Here is a 14638-nt window from a genome sequence, read left to right as displayed (position 1 = left end):
CATTAAAAATATTCCGTATATAAAATTTCACAATATCCCATTAACTTTTTTTAACAGTACTTTCATCAAATTTGTTAGAAAATACGATTTGAAAAAAAGAACAAAAGTTGATGGCAAAAAAAAACAAAAATACAATTAGAGCTATTTTGACAAAACACGTAAACATTAGTGACTAAATTTGTCATTAAGCCTTTTAAAAAACTACCTATTTATCTTAAAAAATCACCAACTATTTAAAAAAAATTAAAATATAAAATTTTCAATTAAACAAATATATTTATATATGACTGCTCATGCAAATTTTTTTTAACAATCTCATTATATTTGATATTTTTATCACAATGTCTAAAATTAAATATAACCGTTTTCAACTAATAAAGAAAAATAATGCGATTCAACGTATTTGAATATATATTTTTCTGCATTAGTAACAATGCTTATAGCAATTGAGTTAAGACTCAACCGACATTTATTTTCCATATTTATTTAACAACATAATCTAGTATTATATTATTTACAAAAATTTCGATCTATTTTTTATAGGTTTACTGTATAACAAAAAATTATCCCTTATGATTCTATCAAATCGCTCCCTCACCCAAAATCGTCATACAGTCAACCGTACTCAATCACGCTCTCCATTTCTTACACAACAAGGAAAAAAACCAAAATAAATGAATAGCCTGTAATCGCTTTCCACGTGTACCGCTACGATTCTCCAAGAAGTCCGCTAATTTAACACTCCAAGTCCACAAAAAGAAAAAAAATTAATGAATAGCCTGTAATCACTCTCCACCTGTACGGTTATGATTCTCCAAGAAATCCACTAATTAAACACTCTCTTACTTCAGAAAAGAAGAAAAATCAGGAAATAAAGGAATGGATAGTTGAGAGACACACCTCAAAAAGGATCTAGAAAAGAGAATATCTCATCCTTTTATTTTCATTTCGTCTTCTTTTCAGCTCAAATTCATCATCGAAATTGTAAGTAGCTCTCTTTTATTATATCGAAATTATTCATGTAATTCATCTTTACTTTTTATTTTTGGTTCTAATCTTGTTTACTCTATCTCCTTTGGATTACTCTTTTTCTTCTGTGAGTTTTCTCTTCTTTTTCTTTAGTTATTTTTTGAATTTTTTTTGTTTTGATTGATGAATAGTTGCGATATTTGGAGTATGTGATGTTATAAACTGATATTTCATGGAAAAAAAATTAATTAAAAGATTTACTGTTTGGCTTTGATTATTTTTGGTTTTGACTTTTGAGTTGACCGTGTAACTATCGAAGTTCAAGTTATATGTTTAAGTTTGTAGTTATCTTTTTGTTGTGTTTTCCGTTTATGTGATGAGATACTGTGAAATTTTTAGTGTTTGGAACCTCAGAGAAGTGGAAGAGTAACTAGTTGACTTTTAAGTGAAATCTCTTTTGACTTCAATATTCAGTTGTATTAAGTTGATGATTTTGTTTTGAAGTTCTAAGAAGATAAGATTCTGTTTCTGATTTTTTCTCCGGTAGTCTAACATGAACTTGCGGGATACTGACTTTCACTTAATTGAAGTGTAGAGCAACTATATTTAAGATTTCTCTTAGCTTTAATCAAATTAATTTGACCTTAAGAAACTTGACATGGCAACGTATTTGACTAGATGTTTTAGGCATAGGTGAAATAGAGATGGTTTTGATCCCTGTGTGAGCAAAAAGTGGCTTGTGTGCTAGTTTTCATGTGAAAGTACTGTTTCCAGTTGTACTGTTTCTAGTTGTGCGTTTGTATCATATTTTTGAAGCTTCCCGTTTGGAGTTCTTATCATATCTGACTGCAATCTTTGTTTTGTTGGCTTTCAATTGCAGACTTGTAGTTATCAAAATGGGGACAATAGGCAAAACTACTACGGCCGCTCTTTTTCTTTGTCTTCTTCTGTTTCCTATTGTCTTTTCCACGCCTAATGACAGATTGGTTAGAATTGGACTCAAAAAGAGAAAGATTGACCGAAACAATCGGATGGCTGCACACCTTGAATCCAAGGAGGGAAAGGCATCTGAAGCTTTTCTTAGAAAGTATCGTCTTCATGGGAACTTGGGGGAATCAGAGGACATTGATATTGTGGCACTAAAGAACTACATGGATGCTCAGTACTTTGGTGAGATTGGTATTGGCACTCCTACACAGAACTTCACTGTGATATTTGACACTGGGAGTTCTAATTTGTGGGTTCCTTCATCTAAATGTTATTTCTCGGTGAGTTTTATTCCTTAAATTGACATTGAAGTGCTCAAGAATTGGACACTTGATTTGGAATTTTTCTTACATGTTGTTGTATGGGTGCAGATAGCATGCTATTTCCATCCAAAATATAAATCAAGCCGTTCACGTACCTACAAGGCTAATGGTTGGTTTCTGCATCCATTCAAGCTTTCCTGAAATCCACTTATAAACTGGTTATTTTCTTCTGATCTATCTAGAAATGCCAATTAGAACAGATGTGGTAGTTGAATTTGGTGTTATTTACTCTTTTCTTTTATAATATTTTGTTTTCTTTCTGTTTTTTAGATGAAAAAAAAGTCTCTTGTGTTGGTTATTACTTATTCATAATTAATTCTGTGTGCTTTTGACCGTGGAAGGATGACAAGAAGGATATTACACTTGTTTATTTCAGTCAAAGTGAGGATAATGAAGTTGATGCCTATGTACTTTCTTTTGTTGAGTACTTGCAGGTAAACCAGCGGATATCCAATATGGCACTGGGGCTATTTCAGGATTCTTTAGTGAGGACCATGTAACAGTTGGTGATCTTGTAGTTAAACATCAGGTATGTTTGGTAAATTATTTGTTATTATATGTTTACGCTGTATTTCACTGGTACTCTATTCTTGATGGTCCAGATTTCTAAAAAGTAAAGTTTTCTTCTGTATCTGTTTAGGAATTTATTGAGGCAACAAAGGAGTCCAGCTTAACATTTTTGATTGCCAAGTTTGATGGTATACTTGGACTTGGATTTAAAGAGATTTCAGTTGGAAATGCTGTGCCTGTATGGTATGCGATAGTACCTTTTAGTTTTTATATGCTTTTATGCATTGTTGGTCTCATATTTTGACAGAAGATGTTTTTTGTGTAAGAATTAATGACGCAACTGCCATTGCATAGAGTATTAATTTTGTAAGTGCTACAGGTACAACATGGTCAATCAAGGTCTTGTTAATGAACCAGTTTTTTCATTTTGGCTCAACCGCAATCCTGAGGATGATGTTGGCGGAGAAGTGGTTTTTGGTGGGATGGATCCAAAACATTACAAGGGGGAACACACTTATGTTCCTGTAAAACAGAAAGGATACTGGCAGGTTAGGATTCTAAACTTCCCTTGTTTTCATATAATATTTGATGTTAAGTATTCATTTCAGTAATGCTACTTTTTTCTCGAGTTTGCAGTTTGATATGGGTGATGTTCTGATTGGTGACCAAACAACTGGTGAGACTGTCCTCAAAATTATCTTACGAAGAAGTTTGCATACCTTTTTTATGATATTATGCCTCACAGGATAAAGCTGATAAGGGACTGGCAAATATTTTATAGTCTTATACTGGTTTCCTTATATTCTTTGACATGTTTTAGGACTTTGTGCCAGTGGCTGCAGTGCTATTGTTGATTCCGGAACTTCCTTGTTGACTGGACCTACGGTTTGTATCCCTATATGTGTATATTACATGTGCATACATGCTTGTGTGGTTGCACTTGTGTAGCAAGGTGGTGGTATCCATGATTTGTCCTTTCTATGATAATCGTGGAAAAATTGGAGTTATCATTTATCCATGACAGTTTTTCTTCTTTAACTAACACTTCTATGCTTGTAGCTGCACCCATTTCCTTCAAACAATTCTCTGGATGTACTATAAACCTGGTGCATGCATTGGCTATTTAGTCAGATCTTTCGATGGTGATTTTGTTTCTTATACTATGTTTTCAGGCTGTTATTGCTCAAGTCAATCATGCTATTGGTGCAACAGGGGTTGTAAGTCAAGAATGCAAGACTGTGGTTTCAGAATACGGAGAAATGATAATTGACTTGCTATTATCGAAGGTATATGTTCCATTTAAACATATGATTGTTGTGTTGCAGCTGCATGGTATCGGGATATTGTCAGAATAAGATTCTGGTAGTTTATTGGTTGGCTGCCTAATTATAGTATTTATTTTTCTGCATTGTCAGGACCAACCACTGAAAGTTTGCTCACAAATAGGTTTGTGTTCATTTGATGGAACTCGAGATGTAAGGTTGGCCACATATCTTTCTGTTTCCTTTTCTCTCTGTTTCATACCTTGAGTGAAATTGTCAACATAGCTTGAATCAGCTAGCTTAGAAATATTAGTACACGTCTTTTCAAAAACATGTTCTGTTACTTCATTAATTTTTGTAAATTTTATCGTTTTCAGTATGGGAATCGAAAGTGTTGTGAATGAGAATGCTGGAAAGGCCTCTGGTAATGTCCATGATGCAATGTGTTCTGTTTGTGAGATGGCAGTCATATGGGTGCAAAGCCAACTTAAACAGAACCAGACTCAGGAGCGTATACTTGATTACGTCAATGAGGTGAATAAGCATCCCCTTCTTCAACCATTTTGTAAATTCCGGCTAGTTTAACAAAAAGGTGCTTACCTTTTGCCGAAATTGATAATTGCAGCTCTGTGACCGGTTGCCTAGTCCAATGGGAGAATCAGTTGTTGATTGTAACAGCCTATCTGCTATGCCTAGTGTCGCCTTCACAATTGGTGGAAAGATACTTGAGCTTACCCCTGAGCAGGTATGATGTATTATGCTAGCCTTTTGCTTCGATGTAATTCATGATCATAATGTTCATCATCATATCAGCTTAGCTCCAGTAATGATTCCACCGTGCGTATCAATAATTACTTGATTATCGGTTTGGATAAGGACTTAGTAATGAATTATAAACCGATTGATCTGGTTGCGATATCATATTAATGTACACTGATTCTGTTCCTGACCTCCTTTTGCCTTTTTTGTTTTTTGATGACCGGAAATCAGTACATTCTAAAAGTTGGTGACGGAGAGCTAGCTCAATGCATTAGCGGATTCGGTGCTCTCGATGTACCGCCTCCTCGCGGACCACTCTGGTATTATTTATATACTTCACCACTCTGATATTAGATTTTTATTCTAGGCTGGCAAAGAATATCCGAAACCATACTAATATTTCCATTCGATGGATATACAGGATCTTGGGCGACGTGTTTATGGGTAAGTTCCATACGGTTTTCGACTATGGAAACATGCAAATTGGATTTGCAGAGGCTACATAAAGTAATCACTTCAACAGTTACACCCCTTTGGTATGTATAATATGCAGTGCTAAGTATTACTCTTATAAAAATAAGAGAGTGGGATTTAGTATGTAATGATAATTTGCATGTAAATATATTGTTGCTTGTGGTAGGAGCTTTTATTAGGAAAGAATTTTACTTACTCTATACTTATAATTAATGATGCAACTGAATTTTAGCTTTTATGAGAGCTAAGGTTACATATTTTTATGACCTACCATAAGAATTATGCGATTGAGTTTTTTGAATGTTTGATGTAATATTTTCTTTCACCAAAAAAAAAAAAAGTACGATGCTCCTCGTTGATAAATTCAGAGGAGAAGGAAAAAAAAGATTTAGACGGGTTAGAAATTAAATTATAATTTTTATGATAATAAAAATATAATTTTATTATTTTAATAGTATATATTTTTATAATTTTTAATAGATTAAATTAAATTTTTATTATTTATGGGAGATTAAAGTGTAATTTTATTTTTATTAATTTAAAAATTTAAAATTTTTATAAGTTTGGAAATGTGATGGGTATTCTATTTTATTTATTTTTATCCACCTTCTATAAAGGAGGCGAATGAAATCCAAATTTTTGAATTAGAGTCGTTAGGATCAACTATATCCACTTTAAGTTGGCCTTACTCGGTTGAATTTTTACGCTTATCTTCTTTAACTAGTCTTTACTTTAGCATTCTCTTTCTCTTTCTCTTTCTGGCTTAGCCTGGCCCGTGAGAACATACTTTTCTTTTTCAATTCATTTCCATCGGACTGATCCGGGTTCTAATTAATAAGTAGCTTGCCTGGGGTGAGCTGCTCCTACTGATCTTACTCCAAGAGATTCAATATCACCGGAGAGAAAGCCTAGTCACAGGAACTGAAACAATTGAATTACTTGAGGCTATCCCAGTTCCAGTTTCGCTAACACGAGGGAAGTCTGTCTTTTTGGCATAAATTTGTCTTCTTCTTTAAACTCCTAAACTATTCCTTATAGTATAGTCTACCAACGCAACTCTTTTGAAGTTAAGCAGGCTTCAAAGCTTTGAGGGAATTACGTAAAATAGCTCCTCTTTCTTCCTTACTTGCTTCCTCCAGCTCGGAATTACTCTATAACCTTGCTCACTCTAGAACCAGGGGGAGACTCACTGGCCGACTCCTACTCCTACTCATACAAGGCTAGCTTACAGGATAGCTTTCTCTAGCTTACTTTGAATCACCTTACCCTACTTTTGAAAAAGGGTGACCATAGTCAATGTTGACTATAACCCTTAGCCTTCCAAGCTAAGATGCGGGTTCTATCAGGCCTCTAGTTATGTCTCTTAAGTAAATTTTATATATTATTGACGCTTAAATGCTTTTGAAATATAGATTTATTATATAAATAATAATGAAATATCTATATTATAGATAAATTAGTTGAAATTTAAGATATATTAAAAAGTAAAAAATATTTTGAGAATTTTAAATTTATTATGAAATAGATATTTAATAAAATTATAGATTTAAGTATTTATTAATATTATATTTTTAAATAGTTTAATTTTAAGAAATAAGCTTTTAAATGCTACCAAAGGGGATATGGGTTGAATTTTGAAATGGGAATTTCTTTGATACTATAGTAGATTTGAGTCTAAATTCAATTCATGAACGTATGATTTTACGGAGGGAGAGCAAAAATTGATTCTAAATAAAATTGTACATCTTCCTTTTATTTAATTTTTCGTTTTAATTTAAAAAAAATATTTTAATTTTTAATTTTTAATTTATTTTTAATTTTTAAATTTGTGTTATTTGTTAAATTACATTACAATGAATTGTTACATAGATGTGGCATGCATGTGAATTGTTACATAAATATTATATTAATAATTAAATAATTTTTTAAAATATAAAATTTAGGAAAAATTATTAAAAAATAAGAATTATTTAAAATTAAAAAATATTTTTTAAAAAATTAATTACTTGTTCACATGGCATTTTACATGCATATTATATCATCAAAATTAATAAATTTTTAGATATGATATGATAAATAATATAAATTTAAAGATTAAAATAATTTTTTAATTAAAAAAATAAATCATTACGTTTTTTTTTTTAATCTTAGAATTTGACATATTTTCAGGACGTTAGTGCATGTGACGCCTAAAATTGTGATGGACAAATCCCATCACGAATACGATGGAATCGACCGAACACTTGTTTTTTCCTTTGCCCACTTGCGAAATTAGATTGAGGTTTACTCGAAACTTGGGTAACTCTCCATTTTCGGATTTAGATCTTGTCTAGATTGGTGGTCCCATATGAGCGCAACCGATCAGATGATCTTGTCTTGGTAGGCTGCCATATGCTGGAAAATCTACAATGCCTGACCATATACAATTTTGGAGGAAAGCAGATTAAAGGGTTCATAGAATTTTATGGCCTGGCGTTTAGTAATTTAAGTTGCGTTTAGTATTGTTTGTAAGAAATATTTTTGAGATAAAAAATATTTAAAAAAAAAAAAGTGATCTTAAACAAACTGTTTTTTAGAGAAAAAAATACTTCTTCTAAATTAAAAATTAGCTGAAAATTTTAACTTTTCTAAAAAATAGAATTTTTTTTTTCAAAAGCACTTTTAAGAAGTATTCTTAAATTAAACCTTAGCTGTACTGCATGTTGTTTGTTAATAAAAAAGAATCACAAATTTTCATTCCAACTCTTCAAATTTTTTCATCACTTAATTATAAAAAATTATAAATTGACCATTCAACTATCAGTAATTTTTTTTTTCTGATCATTCAACTATAAAAAAATTATAAAATTATCATTCAACCATTCAATTTTATCTTTTCCTTGTTACTTTATTTTTATTTAAGCCAATCAAAACAGAAAAAAATTAAATAATTAGATAATTATTTTGTAATTTAAGAAAATTTCATGGTTGGGTACTATTAACGTATTTTAAACAAATTGTAATAAATGTTATAATAATTCATGTAATTGAATAATATTTTATGTAATTGGACAATTACACAAAACATTACAAAAATTGTAATAATTTGTATAATTAAAGTTGACTGAAAACTTAATTTTAGAAAGCTTGCCAACTTCTCATACGCATAAACTAAACAACATTAATCCAATAATAAATTCAAACTGTCCATGTCTGATTTTTTTTTTTCACATTTAAAAGTGTCACAAATGTTTGATTTATGGGTAATACATTAAACTAGCAGTGGTACTATGCCCACCCTTTCTATACCAGAACTTCAAACAACTTAGTGCAAAATAGAAAGAACACCATAGTTGCCACATCAGCAAACTCGAGAACAGTTCAACGATGGCCAGCCGCGATTTTGGAACTCGTTTACGGGTGAATCAACAAATGAAACCCTACAAAACTTCAGACATTTATTCATGTTCATTTAGATAGGAGATATACATCCAATGCTAAGTGTGCCGGAAAAAAAAGCATGAAAATTATCACGGTAGTTGCGATTTAGGCCTTTTAGACATCAAGTAGCAGCCTCCGAGGGTCTTCGACAACATCCTTGATACGTCGTAAAAAGAAGACTGCTTCTCTTCCATCAATCAGCCTATGGTCATAAGTGAGTGCAATGTACATCATTGGTCTTGGCACTACATTACCTCCAACAACCATTGGTCGGGACACGATTGAGTGCATACCCAAGATCGCCGACTGCAGAAAAAGAATAGTTTAGTCCACAAGCAAAAATTGAAAACGAGAAACTTGAAAGTGACCAAACACCTCCACCAATACGGATTAAGTCACATGTATTGAACCCTCGTTCATACATCTACAAGTATGTCTACGTTCATACAGTTTATAGTTTGCAACCACGAACCTGAGGAGGGTTGATGATGGGGGTACTCAAAAGACTGCCATAGACACCACCATTGGATATCGTAAATGAGCCTCCAGCCATTTCATCAATTGAAATGGTCCCATCATTTGCTTTCTTAGCAAGGTTGTTGATTGTTTTCTCTATCTCAGCAAAATTCATCTTGTCAGCATCACGGACTACCGGAACGACAAGCCCCTAGAAGGAAAGATAAAAGGACCAAAAAGCTTAACATCAACAAAAAGCAAAACAAAATGAGAAAAGACACGTCTAATCTTCGAGAAATCACATTTTCTTACTTGGCATGGAATAAATAAAGCATCTTAATTAATAACGAAAACAAGTAAAAAAAAACAGCGTTACTTGGAGAGTCCTAGGTGGTTCATATTCCAATTCTTATGTCGTGATATAGATTTGACACAAGTGACGTGAATGCTTCAAGAAAAGTGAAAAATCTGAGCAATCTAAAACATCCCTTGAACAAATCTATAGTGCTCTTTAGTTGTCAAAGGTCACTTTTGAACCTATTGATTACTCTTTCCAACTTCCATAAATGCTTTCACTTTTTAATTTCTATAATTTTTGCATGCATAAACCCCAGAGCTTTATAAATTTCTACAAAATTAGCCAAGATAAAATGTTGAGAGACACACTGACTATCCCAGGTTCAGCAAGTTATTTGAATGGCTAAATTGCAATTTGGAAAATAAAAAGAATGTTAAAGCAAGACAATGAAGCAGAAAGATAACCTTTGGAGTACCAACAGCAATGCTGATATCCACATAATCTCTATAAATAATATCATCCCCGTCAATTACAGCATTTACAATAGGCTGATGTTGAAGTGCACTAACAGCAGCCTGAAACAAAAAACATAAGAGGTAAAGGCTAGGAAAAAACGAGAGACCAAGGCTATGGTGAAGGCAGGCCAGGAATGCATATGTGAGCATTTCAAGAATAAATCATTGTATACATTAACAAATCCTGACATAAATCCCAACTTGACACCATGTTTCTCAACAAAAGCATCCTTGTAATCAGATCGGAGCTTCATCAAGTTAGTCCTGCAACACAAAGCAAACCAATAAGAAAAGTAAACAAATTCATGGAGTCAGATTTATCATGAACACACCATAGCCTTTATAGAGTGCTCTCAACAATTTCACAGAAATTAGTTTTGAAAAAGGGAAACAAAATGTTAAGTATGGACAAATAGAAATGGTTCAGAAAGTCGGGTAGCACAGGCAGTCAGGGTGACTAACACCTGATACAAAGAACTAATGTATGTGGCAAAAATGAACTCACATATCAACTTCATTGAACGTTGTTAACATTGCAAAAGTATTCTGGGAATCTTTCAATCGTGTAGCAACCCGTTTCCTAAGCCTTGTCATTGGAACCTGTAATCATGAAGCAATACATTCAGGATTCTTTTCTATGATGATAACATAATTTTTCACCAAAGTTATAATTTGGATGTAAACAGAATGAAAAGACTTACTCTTCTTTCCCTTTCCTTCGGTGGAAGTACAGGTTCAGTAGCAGTTCGCTTGGGAGGTGGAGAAGAAGGGGGTTTAGGCTTCTCCGCAGCAGGAGAAGCTTCAACTTTAGCTTTTGGCTTATCCTCCTTCACAGATTCAGCTGGAGGAGATGGCTTGGAAGCAGCTTTTTCTGATTTCTTTTCAGCAGGAGCAGCAGGTGCTACTCCTACACCAGACTTAGAAATGACAGCAATCTTGGCACCTGCTTCCACAGTATCTCCTTCCTTTGCTACATACTGGAAAAACATTACAATTCACGACACAGATCACTCCCCTAGCTCCCAGGAATGGAAAGAATCTAGGAATGACCAACAAGCTAGATACGTGCATGCATGCATGCAAGTGTGATCCATAGATCCAAAATTGTTGAAAAATTACCTCTTGTATCACACCAGCTTGGGGACTGACAACATCAATTGTTACCTGATGAAAATAAACACTGCAGTATTAGTGGAATAAACACATATCTCTTCGATACAAGAAAAGGTGAAGAATAGTACCTTATCTGTTTCTATTTGAGCAATTGGTTCATCAGCTGCTACTGAATCACCAGGTTCTGCTCCCGAAAATTCAATTCACATGTACCCAAAATCAAACACTTACAACAATGAAAACAAGTGTGCCAGAGTGATGGATGGAAATCAGATTAGTAGAAAACATACTTTTCAAGAATGTTGCCAAAGTGCCATCACTAATTGATTCTCCCATAAAAGGGACAACAGCATCGACCAGATCCCCTGCACAAGTTGATTCGGGAAGCCAAAATTTTTTTATTTTTAAGATAATAAAGAACTAAAAGGAATGCACAGTCATTTTCAAGCAGACACCCACTCCTCATCAATATGTACTTTTGCAAGTGAGAAATGAATAAAAATGCCAAAAAAGGCAAAGGTGCAAATCTTGTACCATAGAATTTCTACTCCAAATCATTATACAACTAAATTACAGCCAAAATTTTCATGCTATGTCTTCACATTTTTCCAGAGAGAAATTTTATAAGAATTTCTGAACTAAAACTAATTTCTTATTTTCACATATTGCTTCTGATCTAGTAACTCTTGACCAGACACCTTGGGCTGCCCAACTGCAAACCAAAAAACAGGTTTGATAATATTTAGATGTTAAAGGTATATTCCAGGTTATGTGGTGATCAAATTAACACTTCTAGGGCATGGGAAACAAATTCTTAACCAAAAGAACACACCCATGTATTAATAATGGTTTAAAATAAAACAATAACAGAAAAATGATAAAAAGCCTCGGCAAAATAAATATCATTAAGGAAATTGATCAATATCATACCGTCTCCAGAAGAGAAAGCCCTGCATGACTTTTGCATGATAGTCTCTGACTGAATGCTAGAAAAGACATCCCTGCACATAAGAAAAGCTGTCAGGGGAAAGAAGTGCTGAGAAGCAGCAAATTGATTGAAAGAACTTTAAAATTTAAGTAAGTATATGAGCATAAAATTTCCTTTTCTAATTGCCCTAATTAACCTAGTTTCGTGATAAACAACAATGAGATGGACTACTTTGCATCGAAATGGACCTTCTATTAATATATATACATACGGTAATTGGACATACAAACATCCTGAGATTAATACAGCAGTCAACACAAACCCTCACAGTCTGAACTAATGATAAATGAGTGCTAGTGGAATTCCTACCACAAGTGCATTAGAAAGTTCAGAACAAACTAACCTTGTCTTTGCTAAACCAACAGAACAACCTGTAATAAACATGAAATAGTTTTCATTCAATAACAGAGGCAACTAACAAAATTTTGCCAACATCAGAACAAAACCACCCAAAAGATTTACCTGGGAGAATGAGATGAGAAAAGTTACGGACATGGGCAATTCCTCTAGGCTGAAGTAATAGAATCTGTTCAAACACATGAAATTCAAATCTTCCGAGAATATTTACTACTGGATGAATGACGAATAAAAATCCAAAATGATTAAAAAAACACAACAGCTTCTATTTGATTATTGATTGTACTCTGAATTATTCGAAACGGGATGAGTGTCTGATAGGGTCATGTGTTTGATACAAGTATGCTCCATTTTTTAAGAGTGGTTTCATATATTTGAAGGACCATATAATATACGTCAAGCATAGGTGTCCAACACATACTTTCGAGAAAATGAAAAATCCAGGTAACATGGCTTTAACTACTTAATTTTTGACTCATTGCTTCCAAAAAGTGAAAATAGCAAGCGTAAAGTAACTAATAAATTAATGACAAAATGCAAGGTTTTTACTTTCAAAATGACAGGACTAAGTTTGAATTGCAATTACAATTTCACTAATTGTTCTTTATATATTAAAAGAAAAAGAAACAAAAAATAAAAATGTTAATCTTGCATTCTTTACTATCTTCTTACTTTATATCAGCATTTACTGAGACAAAGCCTAAACAAATCAAGCATCTTCGACATCAATTACAAATAAAAGAAAAATAAGATCGATCAAAATTCAAATAAAAATAAACTATAAGCATGAATTACTCGACTATTTACCTCTTCTCCAACATTGACAGAAACTCTAGATGCTGAAATAATTGGCCGAATCGCTTTCCCTGACACCTGAAAAAAATTGAAAAAAAAATTTTTAAAAAATCCAAGGGCTTTACTTGAACGAAGTACTATTCAAAAAAACTTAGATTAAAAGTTCTAACCGAGGCTGACGAGCCTCCAATCGCAACTTTTCTCCTTAAAGCGCCCAACATCACCGATATTCAATCCCTTCTATTTTCAAAATCAAAAATCAAAAATACAAACCAATACTTTTAAATTCAAAATCAAATACCTTAATTTTTTTTTCAAAAATCAAAATATTTACCAGATTTCTTCTTATAATCGATATTTAAATCAATAATTAAAATAATAATAATAATAACAATAATAATAATAACGAGACATGGATTAACAAAAAAAAAATAGAGAGATGTAAGACCTGATATTTTAAGCTTAATTTGAATCGTCGAATACAGTATAATAATAAGAATAATAATAATAAATAGGGTTTTGACTTTTGATGTTGAGAGAAACCGCGAAGATGCGCGTTAACGTGGCCAGCTCAGTTGAGTTTGTTTACGTGGAATTATCTTATTGGTTGATGCATGAAAAAGCGAAGATTCTTTTTCTTCCCTCTTGACCGAAAATGGGAAGGAAAAGTCTAACGGCGGCGTTTTGAAATAGCTTTACACTTTGGGCTTGTTTTGGGTAACAAATATGAAGCTTGGGCTTCTGTTTCCCACAAATCTTTGGTTAAGAAAGAACAGCCCAGAGTTACTAAGCCCATATAAATGATAACATTTTAAAATCTCTTAAAAAATTTAAAATTTTAAATAAAAAATAAATTTATTTGTCTCAAAATAAAGAAAATCGAGAATTTTAAAATTTATAAATAAATTCAAAAGATATTTTTCCAATTTCATTTAATTTATATGTCTTCACTATAAAATAAAAAATTTAAACAGCAAAATATCATTTTATTTAAATTTAATATATTTTATATTTTATACCATCAATAATAAGCTGAGTATTTAATATATTGGCAGTGTACCAAATAATTTTCATTAATAATATTTAGATGTTTTACAAATATAATGATACTCCTGTTAAATATTTTTCTATACATGTATTTTTCTGTTTACATTTTTTTGTAATTATTTTCAATTTTATTAATTTCCAATAGCTTAAAATTACTTTTAATATACCATAATTTCAAATTTCTTCAATAAAATTAAAATTTTCCATCCAAATGTAACATTAAGGTTTTTCATCAATTTATAAATGGAATATAAAAATATTTGGTATATTATTCGTGGAGTGTCTAGACTCCACATGTAATATTAGAGAATTGACATGTAATCAGTGGTGGATCTTGATGGTAAGATTGTTGGGGTTAATTGAAA

General features: G+C 32.3%; 2 protein-coding genes across 7 annotated transcripts; one reads left to right on the top strand and one right to left on the bottom strand.

Moving 5' to 3' along the window:
* Nucleotides 1-765: 765 nt before the first annotated feature.
* Nucleotides 766-5520, top strand: LOC107926283 (aspartic proteinase A1). 2 transcript variants are annotated; one of them, XM_016857101.2, is made up of 14 exons: nucleotides 766-984; nucleotides 1850-2237; nucleotides 2328-2388; nucleotides 2714-2808; nucleotides 2920-3032; nucleotides 3169-3337; nucleotides 3426-3465; nucleotides 3610-3674; nucleotides 3962-4075; nucleotides 4205-4269; nucleotides 4429-4585; nucleotides 4677-4796; nucleotides 5042-5130; nucleotides 5232-5520. In XM_016857101.2, exons 2-14 carry the CDS (start codon nucleotides 1866-1868, stop codon nucleotides 5314-5316), a joined length of 1545 nt encoding a protein of 514 aa, XP_016712590.2. In that variant the 5' UTR covers nucleotides 766-984; nucleotides 1850-1865; the 3' UTR covers nucleotides 5317-5520. The 2 variants fall into 2 exon arrangements, with proteins under 2 accessions (XP_016712590.2, XP_040931550.1); XM_041075616.1 differs by lacking the exon at nucleotides 766-984 and adding an exon at nucleotides 1010-1096.
* A 2936-nt stretch (nucleotides 5521-8456) lies between these two features.
* LOC107926318 (dihydrolipoyllysine-residue succinyltransferase component of 2-oxoglutarate dehydrogenase complex 2, mitochondrial) lies at nucleotides 8457-13752 on the bottom strand. 5 transcript variants are annotated; one of them, XM_041075611.1, is made up of 15 exons: nucleotides 13675-13752; nucleotides 13397-13466; nucleotides 13227-13304; nucleotides 12537-12600; nucleotides 12418-12445; nucleotides 12017-12087; nucleotides 11377-11451; nucleotides 11215-11270; nucleotides 11093-11137; nucleotides 10675-10950; nucleotides 10479-10573; nucleotides 10147-10237; nucleotides 9923-10033; nucleotides 9177-9371; nucleotides 8457-9010 (listed from the first exon to the last, which is right to left on the bottom strand). In XM_041075611.1, exons 2-15 carry the CDS (start codon nucleotides 13445-13447, stop codon nucleotides 8819-8821), a joined length of 1428 nt encoding a protein of 475 aa, XP_040931545.1. In that variant the 5' UTR covers nucleotides 13448-13466; nucleotides 13675-13752; the 3' UTR covers nucleotides 8457-8818. The 5 variants fall into 5 exon arrangements, with proteins under 5 accessions (XP_040931545.1, XP_040931547.1, XP_040931549.1 ...); XM_041075613.1 differs by having other exon boundaries at nucleotides 13239-13304; XM_041075615.1 differs by having other exon boundaries at nucleotides 13239-13304; nucleotides 13561-13704.
* Between the last annotated feature and the right edge of the window lie 886 nt (nucleotides 13753-14638).

The sequence above is a fragment of the Gossypium hirsutum genome, chromosome A08, assembly GCF_007990345.1.
Source record: "Gossypium hirsutum isolate 1008001.06 chromosome A08, Gossypium_hirsutum_v2.1, whole genome shotgun sequence".
Classification (NCBI taxonomy): domain Eukaryota; kingdom Viridiplantae; phylum Streptophyta; class Magnoliopsida; order Malvales; family Malvaceae; genus Gossypium; species Gossypium hirsutum.
The sequence above is the reverse complement of the archived record's forward strand: the minus strand, read 5'-3'. Positions and strand labels throughout refer to the sequence as shown.

Coding starts and splice junctions, on each gene's coding strand:
- LOC107926283 (XM_016857101.2), top strand. CDS start 1,866: ATGGGGACAATAGGCAAAACTACTACGGCCGCTCTTTTTCTTTGTCTT. Junction 3,466..3,609: donor GATTGGTGACCAAACAACTG/GTGAGACTGTCC, acceptor GACATGTTTTAG/GACTTTGTGCCAGTGGCTGC. Junction 4,076..4,204: donor TTGACTTGCTATTATCGAAG/GTATATGTTCCA, acceptor CTGCATTGTCAG/GACCAACCACTGAAAGTTTG.
- LOC107926318 (XM_041075611.1), bottom strand. CDS start 13,447: ATGTTGGGCGCTTTAAGGAGAAAAGTTGCGATTGGAGGCTCGTCAGCC. Junction 12,088..12,417: donor GTTGGTTTAGCAAAGACAAG/GTTAGTTTGTTC, acceptor TCTTATGTGCAG/GGATGTCTTTTCTAGCATTC. Junction 11,452..12,016: donor GGCTTTCTCTTCTGGAGACG/GTATGATATTGA, acceptor CAACTTGTGCAG/GGGATCTGGTCGATGCTGTT.